General features: G+C 40.3%; 2 protein-coding genes across 2 annotated transcripts; one reads left to right on the top strand and one right to left on the bottom strand.

Annotated features, from left to right (window-relative positions):
• The first annotated feature begins 8,003 nt into the window (after nucleotides 1-8,003).
• On the top strand, nucleotides 8,004-10,112 carry LOC145489997 (uncharacterized). The gene has a single exon (XM_081469085.1). It carries the CDS (start codon nucleotides 8,397-8,399, stop codon nucleotides 10,110-10,112), a length of 1,716 nt encoding a protein of 571 aa, XP_081325211.1. The 5' UTR covers nucleotides 8,004-8,396.
• A 316-nt stretch (nucleotides 10,113-10,428) lies between these two features.
• LOC145490605 (uncharacterized) lies at nucleotides 10,429-13,477 on the bottom strand. Its single transcript, XM_081469695.1, has 2 exons — nucleotides 13,162-13,477; nucleotides 10,429-12,828 (listed from the first exon to the last, which is right to left on the bottom strand). Exon 2 carries the CDS (start codon nucleotides 12,793-12,795, stop codon nucleotides 10,429-10,431), a length of 2,367 nt encoding a protein of 788 aa, XP_081325821.1. The 5' UTR covers nucleotides 12,796-12,828; nucleotides 13,162-13,477.
• Nucleotides 13,478-16,916: the final 3,439 nt, after the last annotated feature.

Here is a 16,916-nt window from a genome sequence, read left to right on the forward strand (position 1 = left end):
CTAGAATATCTCAAATTTCCTTTGTTGAAGTTCAATTATTTTCAATACTCCAGTTACTTATTTCCTAAAGTATTCTCATGCAAAATTTCGTGAAATTCTAATCAGCGGTTCTCGTGAAATAGGCGTATTTCCGAGAGACCGAGAGTGCAATTTTTCATTCAATCGCAATTTTTTGACTTACTACGCATGCGCTGCATTTAACTGGGTTTTTTTTCGGTAACAAAGAAAAGACTGAGAATTGCTGGGTTCTTTGCATCGCTACCTTTTCTAACATATCTTTGTAATAAAAGACTAAAGCCATCAATACACTGCGTTCAATTATAGAGAAAAATAGCACAGTTAAGGCGAGTATTGAGTAAATTGATCGCTCTATTGGCGGCATGTTTGTTTTTTGCAATATTTGTGCGCGCGCTGAATTGCATAAGCAAAAGCGCGCGCCAAAACTGTGTTCGGCCACCTTAATGAGGAGAACAATGGCTGTACACGTGCGTTATAATTCTTCGTACATTTCTTTGCCGTCCTCTCCAGAACAACTGCGTCGTCTACGGAACGTGGACGAAGACGGCTAATTTCTGATACTTCCACTGGAATTGAACCCCGTCGTTGGGTGTTTAGCTTTAGCACGTTTTTAGAGCCATTAGTGAACCGAACAGATCTAAACAAAATATAAAATAAAATAAAATATAAATTCACTTTTTACTTGGCGTCTTCCTCGGCGTCGTTGTCGTGGTTGCTTAAGCTCCCTAACAACGTGAAATGACCTGATTCTGCGTTGTATGGAGAACATGAACCACGACGGCTAATTTTTTAAATTTTTATTTCGAATTTATCGATGTGTCCCAGATTCAGTTTCGGGATAGCTTTGACAGTGATAAACAAAGTAAATGACTTTAGGTACCGAGAGATTCGGAGATAAACTACAAAATGATTGTTTGATAGACGTTGTCCTCGGCGTCACCGTCGTGGTTTATTAAGCTTCCTAATTTCGGGACATGAGAGATCGTCGCGTTTTTTTCTTTGTCTAGGTCTTTGATTAAACTAAGATGGTTGCAAAAAAAAATTGTTGATGTATGGCATACTCTTTCTGACACTTTCATTCATTAATTCTTTCACCATCGCCTGTTTTCAGTTTTATTTACATTTCAAAACACACTCATTTTGAAACTTGGAAATTTTTGTTTTTTCCAATAAATGGTGGAACCAACACAACAATGACAAGCTGGTGTTATATTTTCGCTCAAGGAGCGGGTTGCTTACCGCTGCTTCGTGTTTGTGATCAGTTAACTCGCGTCATTATTACTCTAATTTCAAGCTTTATTATTTATAAGTATGGGTTATTGATCAAGTGTGAGGTCAAGATGGCAGGATACTGGCCAAGTTCTTTTTTATTACGTGTTTATGGACCGAGACGGAGTCGACCTCCATAAACTCGCAAAAAAAGAACGAGGCCAATATCCAGCCATCTTGATTAAACAAGCTTGGTCAATAAAGGATTCATTGTATGGCTTTAGGGGAAACTTTTCTTGCGGGACACGGCAGGTAGTCCCGAGCAGGCAAGATAGCTCCATCTTGCGCGCTTGGGTAGCCAATCACAGCGCAGGATTTGATTCATCTTGCCCGCTCACGGAGCTAGCCATATGATAAATTAATTTTCTGTATCAGAGACACTTTTATTCACTCAGTTACGAAAAAGAACCCGAGGTGGTCGGAAACCGAAACATACCAATCACGGGCTGGAACAAACTGCGCCTCAAATGGGGAGAGAGAGGGAGGTTGTTAGAAAGGAATTCCCACTCGCGCTTCCCCTATTTACTTTCCCGTGCCTAGTACAGTCTGCCGGTCCCTCTTAGCACCCGCAAACTCGGACGAGAAAACGATTATGGACACAAAACGTTTTGGTGAAATTCTTGGACTTAGATTTTCACTTGTTCGAAGCTCGCAGCTTTCCTCGAGCTACCCTCTCGGAAAACTGTTCGCTTCTCGAAACAGATGATCTCCGGGGACAAACATCCTAGCATATTTTCGCGTCAAATGGAGGCTATTGTTTATATAACGGTAGTTTTGAGATATAACATACAAACTACTACGATATATTCCCGGGATATATTCTCATGTGGAATTTCTTTGTTTGTTGTTACAAGTAAAAACCTCCTCTATAAACTCGTCGTGCTTGACTGCAGTTGGTATGCTGCTTGTCACAGCTTTCTGGGGTTCCAGAATTCACATTTTACAAAACGGAAAATGTCATGTTTGCATTCACGTTAATTATGCAAGACATTTTCTATTTTACTAATTATGTTTCATCCGGCGATATTGAAGAAAAAGCTAATTCGCAAGTAGGCTTTTTCGACGTATAGTTCTTCCGTTGCCTGTTTACCTCGATTTTGGCAACAATTAGAGCTCTTAGACTCCCATCGCTCTTTTTCACATATACCATTTTCACAACACGTTTTTGCGACAGCAGAGTACTTGCTGCTACAACATGTACATTTTTAAAAACTCAGTAGTGCGTCTATATATATATATCACTTTTCTTTAAAGGTTCTATCGGCTTTTTGCGTAAAAATAAGAAACACCCTAATCCATCATAGAGCAGTATATTCGGACTCGAACATGATACTGAACGCGACAGGTTTCTCACTTAATGAATTAACAACAGTGTGCCCTGTGTAGTTTAAATGCATTGAATAAATATACAGCTACAAATTCACGCAAGGAAAAGTAAAGACGTTTTCTTAAATAAAAGGCTAATTATATTTCACCATTTATTCAAATCCATGAAAAGTTATTAGCTCGAATTCCAAACTTTCTCCCGGCTGATTGCCGCACATTTGCCAGTCACGTTCAGTTTCACTTTTCCAATCATTTGTCTATAATATTTTTTTCCTGCGAACTTGCAAACACAAATTTAATAAGATTAAAAACGGAGTTGGCGTTTTTTTACCATAGCTACATATCTCAAATTTGGTGAATGCAATTCTTTGCCCAGTATCTTAACTTTGCTATTCATGAATTGTTCGGAAATTATTTTACATCGGATTCGCTCTCAAACACTGTAATTCTGACGCGTGTTGTCTACCCATTAAGATGGCTTCCAAAACCGTAATAAGGTCTATTGAAATTTAACATTTCTCTCTGTGAAATGCAATTATATACAAAAATCTTTTTTCTGCTTCAGGCGAAAGTAAACTTAGTGAAGAATCATGACATTTGTTGTTATGGAAATTCAAGTTCATAATCAACATCTTTTTGTAACTCACATTTTTATGGGAAATGCAAAATTACACTCTCCATTTTTCCACTTGAACGTCTAAAATATACCTTAAGTTGAGTATTACTTATCACTTTACTAGCTTTTTCGTTTTCTTGGCAATAGCGATGCACAAAACGAAAATTAAGTTATTAGGTTAAACAAAAATGTCAATCGCTTACCTGTTTTATACTGACATTTATTTTTGCATGAAAATAGATATTTGTTTATTACCCGCATTCATTAGGCGGGAAGTGTTTTGTTAATAAAGGACTTAAACCAGCATTGCATCGTTTAAGATCAAACCATCTCATGTTCAACTCAGTCCATGGTACAAGTTCACTATAACATTGCTCAGTGGTCTTTTTCAAAGTTCAAGCTGTAAAATGAACGAAGCTGACCCACTTTACTCAACGTACGTCGTTAACTGTGTGTTCAACGCTTTCTCAGCCTACACCGCCATCATGTTGAACATTTTAACAATACACGCGATGATAAAAACGTCGTCGTTGCCAAAGCCTTTGAGAACATTGCTCCTGAGTCTTGCTGTTTCTGATCTTGGTGTTGGTTTACTGGTTCAACCTTCGTACATCGCTGTAATGGCCAGTCCTGCCTATTTCACAAACACCGCGTTTAACATGATCTTACCTTTATTTGCTAGTGCTTCATTCTTTAGTGTTGTGGCCATAAGTGTCGACAGGTTCCTGGCCGTTCATCTTCATCTCAGATATCAGGAACTTGTGACTCACAAGCGTGTTGTAGCTGTGGTGATCTCAATTTGGGTTTTTAGCGCTTTTCTTACATCAATCGGGTTTTGGATCTCCCTTGATGGCATCCTGCTCGTCGACCTCATCACCCAAAGTGTTGGCTATATTATTACGGGAATTATTTATTGCAGAATTTATTTTACTGTACGACGCAATTCAGACCAAATTCATTGCCAACAGATACAGGTAGCACAGAACAGCCAAATAGAAAGTGCTGCGTGGCAGAGAAAGTCTGCTGTCAATACTTTATACGTATATCTTATGTTTTTAGTTTGTTGTTTGCCAGACTTTTTTTGCGCTCGGGTCGCCCGTTTGATATGTCCGCAAAGTTCAGCTTTAAATGGCTTGCTTTTTCACTCACTGACCCTCTTTTTCCTCAATTCCTCTCTGAATCCTGTTATTTACTGCTGGAAGATGAGACACATTCGACGCGCTATCATAAACACATTGCGAGGCATATTTCTAAGGCAAAACTGAACAAAATTGTAACTGGACAATGATCGAACAAAATAGCACTGCTGTTAGAGTAACTTTATAGCAGGGCTCCGGCGGCACGAAGGGCCAGCAAGCGGAGCACCATACTCATAGGAAACCGTGAATCGTTTTTTTTTTCATGGTCATCATGGCTAGCGGTTTGCTCGTGCATGGGCGCCTACGTGAGACGACGACGCAGGCGCAACATGTCTGCCATACTCTGGCAGGTTGACCGAAAAATGCAGCCTTGGTTTACAGCTACATCTTTGATATTGGAAATCCATGTTATGGTCAATTGACAACTGTCAAAACAAAGTATCCGCTCACCAGTATCACGTGACGATATCGCGGGCTCAGATTTAAAGCTTGTCTGGCACACGTTTTTTTTAAGAAGCTGACCGCTGCCCAAGTACTGGTTTTCGATTGGATCGCAGGCCGAAGCCAGGTTAACTTACTGTAGTCAGGGGTCTGTTTCTCGAAAGTCCTGGAAACTTTTCGGGCCCGCAAAGCAGTTTTTAATTAATGAGTATCTAAAAGCAGAAAGTTGTATACGCCTGAAACTTTTTGTATGAAGAGAACCTCTCTTCATATTAAGAATACGTGAATAAAACGAAGCTTTTACGCTAATGTTTCTTAATTCCTCTCTGAATCCTGTTATTTACTGCTGGAAAATAAGACACATTCGACACGCTGTGATAGACGAGCTGCGAAGAATATTATTAAGACAAAACTAGACAGTTCTCCTATAAGAGTAAGTTTAGAAACGTCATAACGACTACTAACAGTTCATCTCGACCAAGAAACTAATTTTTAGTAATTTAACTCTTTGATGGAAGCAAAATCTGCGAACATCAGATAGACTTAAGTCTCTTAATACACGATGTTAAAAGAAGTATAAACGTTGTCTGGTTGAAAAGATTAAAAACATAAGCTTCGGGCCATCAGTCTATGGTCTTTAACGAATAAAATATGTTTCTGTGCGAATAGAAGTAAATACCAAAAGAGTGAAAAAATTTAGAAACTAAAATACCATAGGTGTGTGAAAAAATAAACTTAAAAGAATGCAAATGACATCTAAATTACAAAAAAATGAAATATTGCCCACGCAACGGTTTTGAATTGTTGTCGAGATAATGATGATGATGATGATGATGATGATGATGATTGAGATATAGCAGGGATTTTTATGCAAATCAGTCACTCACTCACTTGGACAATCAGCCAATCGCCAGGCGCAATTGTAGCGGAGTACTGTATGCAAATCAGTCACTCGCTCACTCGTAATCGGAAGTCTTATCAATCAGCCAATCACCAGGCGCAATTGTAGCGGAGTACTGTATGTAAATCAGTCACTCGCTCACTCGTAATCGGAAGTCTTATCAATCAGCCAATCGCCAGGCGCAATTGTAGCGGAGTACTGTATGCAAATCAGTCACTCGCTCACTCGTAATCGGAAGTCTTATCAATCAGCCAATCACCAGGCGCAATTGTAGCGGAGTACTGTATGTAAATCAGTCACTCGCTCACTCGTAATCGGAAGTCTTATCAATCAGCCAATCGCCAGGCGCAATTGTAGCGGAGTACTGTATGCAAATCAGTCACTCGCTCACTCGTAATCGGAAGTCTTATCAATCAGCCAATCACCAGGCGCAATTGTAGCGGAGTACTGTATGCAAATCAGTCACTCGCTCACTCGTAACCGGAAGTCTTATCAATCAGCCAATCACCAGGCACAATTGTAGCGGAGTGCTGTATGCAAATCAGTTACTCGCTCACTCGTAACCGGAAGTCTTATCAATCAGCCAATCACCAGGCGCAATTGTAGCGGAGTTTTGTATGCAAATGAGTTACTCGCTTATTCGTAACTGTAAGACACACTAGCTGCTTTTGAACATCAGTACGTTGTATTTGAACTGATGTTACACTGGCATACACGAAAGATCTAGAATTACTGAGAAACACCGATTGGAGACGACCGTGAAAGGAAAAATCTATATGAAACTACTCCAGGACCATGGAACGAGTTTGCAAAATATAAATTACGAGTAAAACGCAAAGATCTTGTATAGTGCGTAGCAGAACGTAGCGACTTGTGTGTTTATATATAATATGTACTTCTTGTTTCTACCTTTCATTAAAGGTCCTGATGATGGGACTTAAAGAAAAGGCTCTTCTTTTCTCTTCCTTTACATTTCCCAAAAATTTATCATGGCGTGTTTCGCTGCCTTTGAGCGAAACAAACTTCACCAGTTTTTAAAGATTGTTTCCTTTTCACCTAAGCGCTCGATTTACGCTTTTTTGAGTTTTTCTTTAGTCTTTGCCTCGTTTTTTCACTGATTTTAAGTTTTGTTGGCTGTTCCTATATTCCAAAAGGAACGTTCCTCAAGTATCGACTGTTCCTCGTTTTTGTGTTCCTATTGACTATAAGAGGACCAGATTTTTTGCATGGTAGGAACAAAACGTTCACTCTAGTGTAAAAGAGGAACATTTCGTTCCGAGTTCCCAACTGTAAATGGAACATATTGTTCTCAAACTGATAAATTAAGACTGTTTTGTTCCGAGTTCCTTTCTGTGCATGGAACACATTGTTCCGAAATTGATAAACTAGGACTGTTTTGTTCCGAGGTCCCCTCTGTAAATGGAACACATTATTCCCAAATTGGTCATTTAGGACTGTTTTGTTCCGAGTTTCTATCTGTAAATGGAACACATTGTTCCCAAATTGGTCATTTAGGACTGTTTTGTTCCGAGTTCCTATCTGTAAATGGAACACATTGTTCCCAAATCGGTCATTTAGGACTGTTTTGTTCCGAGTTTCTATCTGTTGATGGAACACATTGTTCCCAAATTGGTAAATTAGGACTGTTTTGTTCCGAATTCTCATCTGCCAATGGAACATACCGTTCCCAAATTGATATTTTTGTTCCGAATTCCCATCTGTGAATGGAACAGTTCGTTCGTAAATGGAACACATTGTTCCCAAATTGGTCATTTAGGACTGTTTTGTTCCGCGTTCCTATCTGTAAATGGAACACATTGTTCCCAAATCGGTCATTTAGGACTGTTTTGTTCCGAGTTTCTATCTGTAAATGGAACACATTGTTCCCAAATTGGTCATTTAGGACTGTTTTGTTCCGAGTTCCTATCTGTAAATGGAACACATTGTTCCCAAATCGGTCATTTAGGACTGTTTTGTTCCGAGTTTCTATCTGTTGATGGAACACATTGTTCCCAAATTGGTAAATTAGGACTGTTTTGTTCCGAATTCTCATCTGCCAATGGAACATACCGTTCCCAAATTGATATTTTTGTTCCGAATTCCCATCTGTGAATGGAACAGTTCGTTCCCAAATTGGCCACTTATTACGAAATATAGGACTGTTTTGTTCCGAGTTCCTATCTGTAAATGGAACATATTGTTCCCAAATTGATTATTTAGGACCTTTTCTTCCGAGTTCCTCTCTGTGAATGGAACACATTGTTCCCAAATTGGTCATTTAGGACTGTTTTGTTCCGAGTTGCTATCTGTTGATGGAACATATTGTTCCCAAATTGATAATTTAGGACCTTTTCTTCCGAGTTCCTCTCTGTGAATGGAACACATTGTTCCCAAATTGGTCATTTGGGACCAGATTTCGGACCATTTCTCTGCGCATTCCTATTTTGTTCCCAAATGGAGGTGTACTTTGTAAGGCAAACAATAGGGCGCGCTCAGACCTGCTTGGGCAAGTTTGGTTGCATGTCACTGTCATGAATTTTGCACAATAGTAATGAGGGCGGGCAAGTAAGGGCATGACTTGGCAAATACAAACATATATGCAGTTCCTTTGCTTGTCATCGGCTCCTTGGTTATGGGTCAGATTTAAAGGAGATCGTGTTGGCCAAATGCTCTTCAAAAGGCAAAAATGAGCAAGAAGTGCAAGGTCAATTGGTCGGATATCGATGGAGCATCACCCAAACCAAAACGGCTTCACTTGGAAAAGGATGAAACCGACAGCTTGTATCACTGCCCAATACAAGAGTGTGACCATGGTGGATTTCAAAGTCAAAGAGGGTGCAGAAAACACGTTAATACCAAGCACAGTTGGTTCTTTTATTTCGATGAAAAGCCCAATTCGAAAGAAATCACAGATTCGCTAAAGGTAGCAAGAAATGTTCCAATGGTGAACACAATTCAAGATCAAACAAGTGAGACTACAAAACATGCCGGAAAGTTACTTCCCTCATTTTCATTGTCGTGTGACATTGGCGAAGTATTCACGAGATGGTTGACTGGAAGTGGTGGCGGTTGCAAGAAAGATCGCGCAGCTCAACAAATAGTGACAAGATGCTTTAAGTTTCTTAGATTTTGTTGTGAAGACGAGGAAGAGTTGACTTTTGACGTGGTGGACTTTAGTCTGTGTTCTCCAAATTTGTTGTTCAAGTTTATCGACTACTTACAAGACGAATGCAAGCTTGGACATGGTGGACGTTTAGGCTACATAGATGCCATTTCTGAAATGATCGACTTCAGAAAGCTGCATGGCGCATCAGAGGCAGTCTTTGGAAAGTTCTCTGCAACAGAGCTGTACCTCAAAAGAGCGCGAAAGACGGTTGCTAAGATGATGAGATTGCAGTGGACACAAGATTTAGACATCGAAACACTAGAAGCGAGAGGCCATTGGGCAACAATGGAGGAGTTGTTGGAGGTGGTGAAATTCCATCTGCCGCGCTACGAGAATACCGTGAAGATTTGCAAATCGAGTCCAGCTCAAGTTAACCCTTCAGACTTGACATTTGCCACGAAATTCGTTGCCATGTATCTGTTCATCAAAGTGAAGGGGTCGCGTCCCATGACTTATCAATATTTGACGGTGGACATGATTGCTACAGCTAAGGAAAAGGGTGGATTCATTGATCAGAAAACGTTCAAGACTGCTGGAAAGTATGGATTTGATTCTTTGATTCTGACCGATGCAAACATGCAAGTTCTCAATGGCTACATCTCGAACGTCAGACCTTTGCTTAAACCCCAGTGCGATTTCGTTCTCGTCAACAGAAATGGGGGCCAACATGGTAAATTGGGGGAGATCATGAGCAAACTGGTGTTCGATGCAATTGGAAAGTACATCCATCCCACGCGTTATCGCCAAATTGTTGAAACGCAGAGCCTCAATGAGCTCACTAGCGAGGAGCAGAGGATTTTGTCGGAAGACCAAAAACACAGCTCTGCTGTTGCCAAAGTTCACTATCAAAAGCAACGATCCCGTGAAGTTGCTTTGAAGGGTCACGAGTGCCTGCAAAAACTTCAAGGTGCCAAGGGTTCAGAGGTGGACGAGGACGTCCACGCAAGACTCGGAGATTCAACTTCCGACGCCGGGCCTTCAGTTGGAAGAGTGCAAAATATCAACTCCTCCCCCAATAGGGACGCCCTGCCTAAAAGAATCTTGCACTCTCAGAGGAACATTCGTCGTGTTTTGAAATTCACAAAAGAAGAGGACGATTTTCTAAAGGAAGGGATAACTAAGCACGGGTTTGGACAGTGGACTGCTATTTTGAGAGATGACGATTTCCAATTTCAAGACGGAAGAACAGCGGACTCTCTAAAGAAAAGGGCTGGAATGAAGATGCCACTCGGTTAGCAATTCAACTAGCAAAAAACAACAAATGCACACCAACTAAAATGCAGAGGAAACTGGACCATTTAATTATCGCAATTCGACAAACAGCTAGCCTGTTAACACATCTACGGAACGCGTTTTATAAATGATAAAGTGTAATAAACTCTATTTTCTTGGACACAAAAGTCTATTCTTGTAACGAGTTATCGTAGGTACATGTAGCGTTCTGAGTGCCTAATTCTATCCTATCTATTATTAATTCTAATTCTATCCTAATTATCAAACTACTGAAAAAGACCACCCTACGGCCTATCTTACGAGGAAAAAAACACCGCTTTTACTTTTGACTAGTAAAGTATCGAGTTAGAACGTTCTGGGATTTTTTGACTGCTCGTTGACTGCTGGATTGCCTCTTTCGCTTCTTTTTGTTAGAAGTACTAGCTCGAAGTAGTTCAGCAGAGACTGCACAGTCGTCGAAGCTTGAATGAGGCACAGACGCACCACTTGTGCTCGGAAGAGGAGTGATGAAAATACTCTGTACCTCTTCCGTCTCATCCACTCCATTACACTGCTGCGTGATGAAAATACTCTGCTCGTCATCCGTCTCATGTGCATGTTGCTGTACTCCCTCGGTTTCTGAACTGAGGACAGGCAACACAGGCAGCCTTTCAGCAACGCTTGTGACTAGGTGGTGCTGCTCTTTTCTCAGCAGTCCAAGAGCGGTGCACACTTTGATTCGTTCTTGGACAGCCTCGGCAGTGTTGAAAGTGCCCAAGGACTCGTGATGCATTTTTAACTTGTCGCACAGGACCTTCATCCAATCTTTGACGTTCAAGCGAACCGTGGGATCGCTACTGCGTTGATATTCGTCGCAGCAGGTCTTTAGCTCGACCTCAGTGGCTCTTATCCAGGTGCCTTCGAACGCTCGACGGGCTTTCTCGCGTCTTTCTTGCTCTTGGTGCGCTTCTTGTTCGTCGCAGTGCTCCTGCAGTTGTCTTTGAATTTGACTTGGCATCGCTTCGTCGGGGTCTTCTGGCAACAGTTCGGCAATCTCGCTGCTGATACCCCTCTCTCTCAGGAAAGATCTTCTTGCTTCATGTAGTTCATGTTTCCGCCGATTCTCTTCTTCCTTCTCTCTGACGCGCGTGTGCAAGATGCTGGCAATTTGTCTATGTCTCAGGGAGCCTGTGGAAGATAGAGCAAGTGCCGTCCTCAAGTTACAAATGGGCTGGTCGTCATCCGAGTCCACTTTATCGTCACTGGCAGCGTCAGCTGTTGTGACTGGCTCGCCCGTCTCTTCAAGAGCGTCAGTCCAGACGTCTGCGAGAGGCAACGCTCGTAAAGCGTCCTTCTCCTCGTCTTTAAGAACGCCGTCACCGATTTGCTCTTCTTCCAAGCTGCTGTCGGAGCTTTCTTCTTGGTCTGTCGTCGGACGCGCTTTCGTCGAGGCCCACACAACACAATCCATGGAGTGCTTTCTGAGCCACTCTGCAGCTTTCTTCCTTGGGTTAGGCAGACTCTTGAAGACATAGTTCCTTAGCCTACGGTCCATTGCTGGTTGATCTTCTGGTCCGAATTCAAGTTTCTGTTGTGCTGTTAAAAGCATCGGGCAACGGTTAATGAATGACTTAGCTGTTTGATACTTGATGTCACAGGCCGTGTAACCTCCCTGCGTTAGGATTTTCCAGTCATCTATATCTAGTGTGGAAGGATTCGCTTCGTCCACGAAGATTACTTCTGTGAAGTGATTGATCATGGCCTTATTGAAGACGCGCTGTTTAGTGATAGTCGCTATGTTGCCATGATGTACCAGGCCTAGAATTGGTTGAAATAAACTCGTCTTTCCACTATTAGCAGCGCCAATTAGGCAAGGAACTTTGTCTTTGTGTCTCTTTTGATTGTGATTCAAGAGCCTCAAGAAATCTTCGCAAAATTCTTCAATTTCAGCTTCTGTGAGGCTGTTTTCCAAAATTTCTTTGAAATACTTCGGTTCTGGCTCTCTTGTTGGATCGTACGGGGAAAACGCTCGCGGTGTAACATGATCAATGTCCTTGTCCGCGATCACATTCTCCAGGAAGCGACGCTCCTTGATTGACCAGCACTTGCCATCGTTAACCTCAATCAAATTATAATCTACGCGAAGTGGTCGAATGACCTCGCAGTGCGGGTTGGCTAGGATATCGATGACTTTCTTCATGTCCTTTAGAAGTCGCGCCTTGAAGGATTCGTTAGCCGCCAAACTATTAACGAACACCTCCACCTCGCACTTGTAGGAATAGGTGTACTTTGCCTTGTCGCATTTCTTGTACACTTTTCCACCGTACAAAGCGTAGCCCAGCCTCTTCATGGCGATACCGATGTCATTGACAAGCACTGTGAGTTTATCGGACAATCTTGCCTGTTCGTAGACGATCTCATTCTCTCTTGGAACAGCCGAGCCGTCTAATTGGAAGCCGAACTGGTCGATGACCAGTTTTACATCTTGAAGTTTCCTCAAAGCCCACGAAAGACTGGAATAAAACGAGGGATCGACGAGACAAATTCGGACTACGTTCTCCGTGCCGCATTCGTCGAGATCCACTGAATCAGCGTCCCCCACGAAACTTTCAAATTCATCCCGAAAGCAATACTGGTAAGACGAATTCACCAAATCCTCCATAAACGGGTTCTTGTGGTCTTTAAGGACTTTAAACAGCTCTTTCATCGCTCCGGTTTCTTTACCCTCGTGACAGGGGACCTAAGATTGAGAAATACTTAAGAGGTTGATTCCGGTTCTTTCATAATAACCAGCATTCGCCTGGTCAACAAGTGATCAGTGATTTTCAGTACCGAGGAAATTCATCGTTAGTGTACTTTGAAATTCCAGGCTAAATAAAAGTTGTTGAATCTAACCGTTGGAATTATCTTGGGCACTTATACGTTTGATGTAAAGCCTGACTTTCGCTATTTTTTATTTATTAATATTATTTTTTTTTTTCATGCCTTGTAATAAGCCGGTAAAAGAGTTGTTACACTTTATCACTGATTAGTGTTACTTATGTCAATTTTACGATTGGAATAAAGTTGTTACCTGAGTTGCGAAGACATCCACGCTGCACTCCAGGAGGGCACGGTGGATAACAAGAGGACTACACGGCGCACCATTTGGCGTGGTCAGAGCGATCCAGTAACTCACACATGGGCACAACTTCTGATTTATGATTGTGGAGTGACTTGCAACCCATTCTTGGCTTGTTGAATTTCCCAATTGACTCGAATCTGGAAATTCGTCTGCATCATCGCTCCCCTCTTCCTCGACATGTGCTTTTTTCCTGCTTTGTTCTTTCTTTAGACTTTGCGTGCTAATGGCGCTGAAAAAGAATGCGACATTCTTTATGCCTGCAAAATAGACGAAACAGGATATTATTCACTGAATCTGCATCAATTTATTCCACCAAAACAACGACAGAAAAGCTCGACATTTCAAACAACACACATATAAACAAACCTTGCAGAGCTTTATCACAGGCATCTCTAGTGCGACACACGCCATTCCACGCATTTTCAAAACCTTCCTCCTGAACTTTGCAAGCACATTTTGCACTGATAAGACTACATTTTCCCAGAACTACCGGGCTCAAGTAGCACAACGCAGCGCTTTTTATCGTCCTGCTGTTTAGTTGACGGCATGGATAACGAGCCCTCTGCATCTTGAACGACGATGTAAGCCTTGAAACGTGTTTCGCTTTTATAGAGAGAAGACTTGTGAATTTCCCGGGCATAATTATACCACACAAATGCAATCAACAGAAGACGTAATTATTTGTTTTAAATGGCCAATTGTGACACGCTATCAGTTCGCAGATGCTTTCCAGTGAGTTTTCTAGACGACTTTTCTCGCCACTTAATTTTCATGTCGATGCCATTTTTTGTCGCACTGGTCAGCAATCAACAGTTATTTTACACCAAACAATAAACTCGATTAACAAGCCACAGTGACGGTAAATTCGTGTGAGAGGAATTTAGGAAATGATGTCTACTCATGGTCCCAGTAGGGGCTATCAACAACATCAACCAGAACTAATGAGGCAAGCGAAAAGAGTTGAGAAAACATTATCTACAGCGGCGTGTTTTCACCGTGTATCACACAATTATTACGACTCATGTTAAAAACACGAACAAGAATAAATAAACTGAGACAGTTCTCATCTTGATGTTGGGGAAGGTAGGAAAGCGACGTATCAGTGTCACTGGCTTTTGAAGAAAGATGTAACATTTTCTATGTCACCGCAAATGTGGGATGTGGTTCAATAAAAACAGTTGAAACAGAATATAGAAACCAGAGATAAGTAAAATCTTGTATTTTAAAGGCCAAAGGATAAAAGCGCAAAATGTTATGCTTTAGTTTTACAAAGAGATATTAAAACAAATCTGAACATTTTCGCAAAATCCGTGAAATCCGTCCTTTCCGCCGTGATTACAAGAAAGTTTCATCCAACTGCCTCCCAGTACTGGAAGTTTCCACCGAGGGTTTTTCCTATTAATGGCGGAAAGGACGGATTTTACGGATTTTGCGGATTTTTTAATTTAAATCTTCTCTTTAAAACTGTAAGTATAATATAAATAATATATTATAATATATCATTAATAATATTTTACTTACAGTTTTAAAGAGAAGAATTAAATAAAACCAATTAAAAAATCCGCGAAATCCGTGAAATCCGTCCTTTCCGCCGTGGTTACAAGAAAGTTTCATCCAACTGCCTCCCAGTACTGGAAGTTTCCACCGAAGGTTTTTCCTATTAATGGCGGAAAGGACGGATTTTACGGATTTTGCGGATTTTTTAATTTAATTTAAATCTTCTCTTTAAAACTGTAAGTATAATATAAATAATATATTATAATATATCATTAATAATATTTTACTTACAGTTTTAAAGAGAAGAATTAAATAAAACCAATTAAAAAATCCGCGAAATCCGTGAAATCCGTCCTTTCCGCCGTGGTTACAAGAAAGTTTCATCCAACTGCCTCCCAGTACTGGAAGTTTCCACCGAAGGTTTTTCCTATTAATGGCGGAAAGGACGGATTTTACGGATTTTGCGGATTTTTTAATTTAATTTAAATCTTCTCTTTAAAACTGTAAGTATAATATAAATAATATATTATAATATATCATTAATAATATTTTACTTACAGTTTTAAAGAGAAGAATTAAATAAAACCAATTAAAAAATCCGCGAAATCCGTGAAATCCGTCCTTTCCGCCGTGGTTACAAGAAAGTTTCATCCAACTGCCTCCCAGTACTGGAAGTTTCCACCGAAGGTTTTTCCTATTAATGGCGGAAAGGACGGATTTTACGGATTTTGCGGATTTTTTAATTTAATTTAAATCTTCTCTTTAAAACTGTAAGTATAATATAAATAATATATTATAATATATCGTTAATAATATTTTACTTACAGTTTTAAAGAGAAGAATTAAATAAAATCAATTGAAAAAATCCGCGAAATCCGCGAAATCCGTCCTTTCCGCCATTAATAGGAAAAACCTTCGGCGGAAACTTCCAGTACTGGGAGGCAGTTAAGTGAAACTTTTTACTAAACACGGCGGAAAAGACGGATTTCACGGATTTTGAAACATTGATAGATTTAACTTAGTCATTCCCTTCCATGTCTCAGTCAACTGTCTCCTTGTGAGAGAACAGTTTGGACCGTTTACCTTTAATTTTTCAACTTTGTTTCAAAATCCAACAACGTTGCTGTTTTTCAATTTTATATTGACTGGGAAATTGCAGTTCAACTTCTAAATGCTTTTACGCCATGGAGCGACAATGAAATGATATAATATCTCAGACTTAACAGATTTAACGAAAAGTAGCAAAAGGAACGAGGACATTTGGGAAACGATCTCATCTATTTTCTTCTCTTCTCTTCTCTTCTCTTCTCTTCTCTTCTCTTCTCTTCTCTTCTCGTCTCTTCTCTTCTCTTCTCTTTTCTTCTCTTCTCTTCACTTCCCTTCTCTTCTCTTCTCTTCTCCTTTCTTCTCTTCTCTTTTCTTCTCTTCTTGTCTCTTCTCTTCTCTTCTTGTCTCTTCTCTTCTTGTCTCTTCTCTTCTTGTCTCTTCTCTTCTCTTCTTGTCTCTTCTCTTCTCTTCTCTTCTCTTCTCTTCTCTTCTCTTCTCTTCTCTTTTCTTCTCTTCTCTTCTCTTCTCTTTTCTTCTCTTCTCTTCTCTTCTCTTCTCTTTTCTTCTCTTCTCTTCTCTTCTCTTCTCTTTTCTTCTCTTCTTGTCTCTTCTCTTCTCTTCTTGTCTCTTCTCTTCTCTTCTCTTCTCTTCACTTCTCTTCTCTTTTACCATTTTTTATATAACTGGGAAAATTAGTTCATTGTGATCGGCTGAGAGCAGACCAGTTTATCGTTAATTCTTAATTTAAATTACGCGAGCTCGTTCGCAATTTCTCAGTTGTATAATAAATGAGCTCGAGCAATTAAGGATTTACACTACTCGTGATATTTTAAAATTCTTTCAAATAACGCCCGCTCAAAGGCTCCTGCAATTTTGAGAAAATTTTGAAATATCACTCATAGTGTAAATCCTTAATTCCACTCGCATTCATACGATTAGCAATACGAAATAATGAGGAAGTCAGTAAAGATAATTTCAATCTTGTAAGTGCAACAATTGAACTATAGTCTGTTTATACAGATGATATGTAAAAAGATTATAACCAGCTTATGTTTCTAAGAGTAATTTCTAGCTGGCTCATCTTTTTTTCTTCGTTTCTTAATTCCTCTAAATTCGTAACTAAATAAAATAAACGTTGCAAAAGGATAATGTCCCCCCTA

The sequence above is a fragment of the Orbicella franksi genome, chromosome 6, assembly GCF_964199315.1.
Source record: "Orbicella franksi chromosome 6, jaOrbFran1.1, whole genome shotgun sequence".
NCBI lineage: Eukaryota > Metazoa > Cnidaria > Anthozoa > Scleractinia > Merulinidae > Orbicella > Orbicella franksi.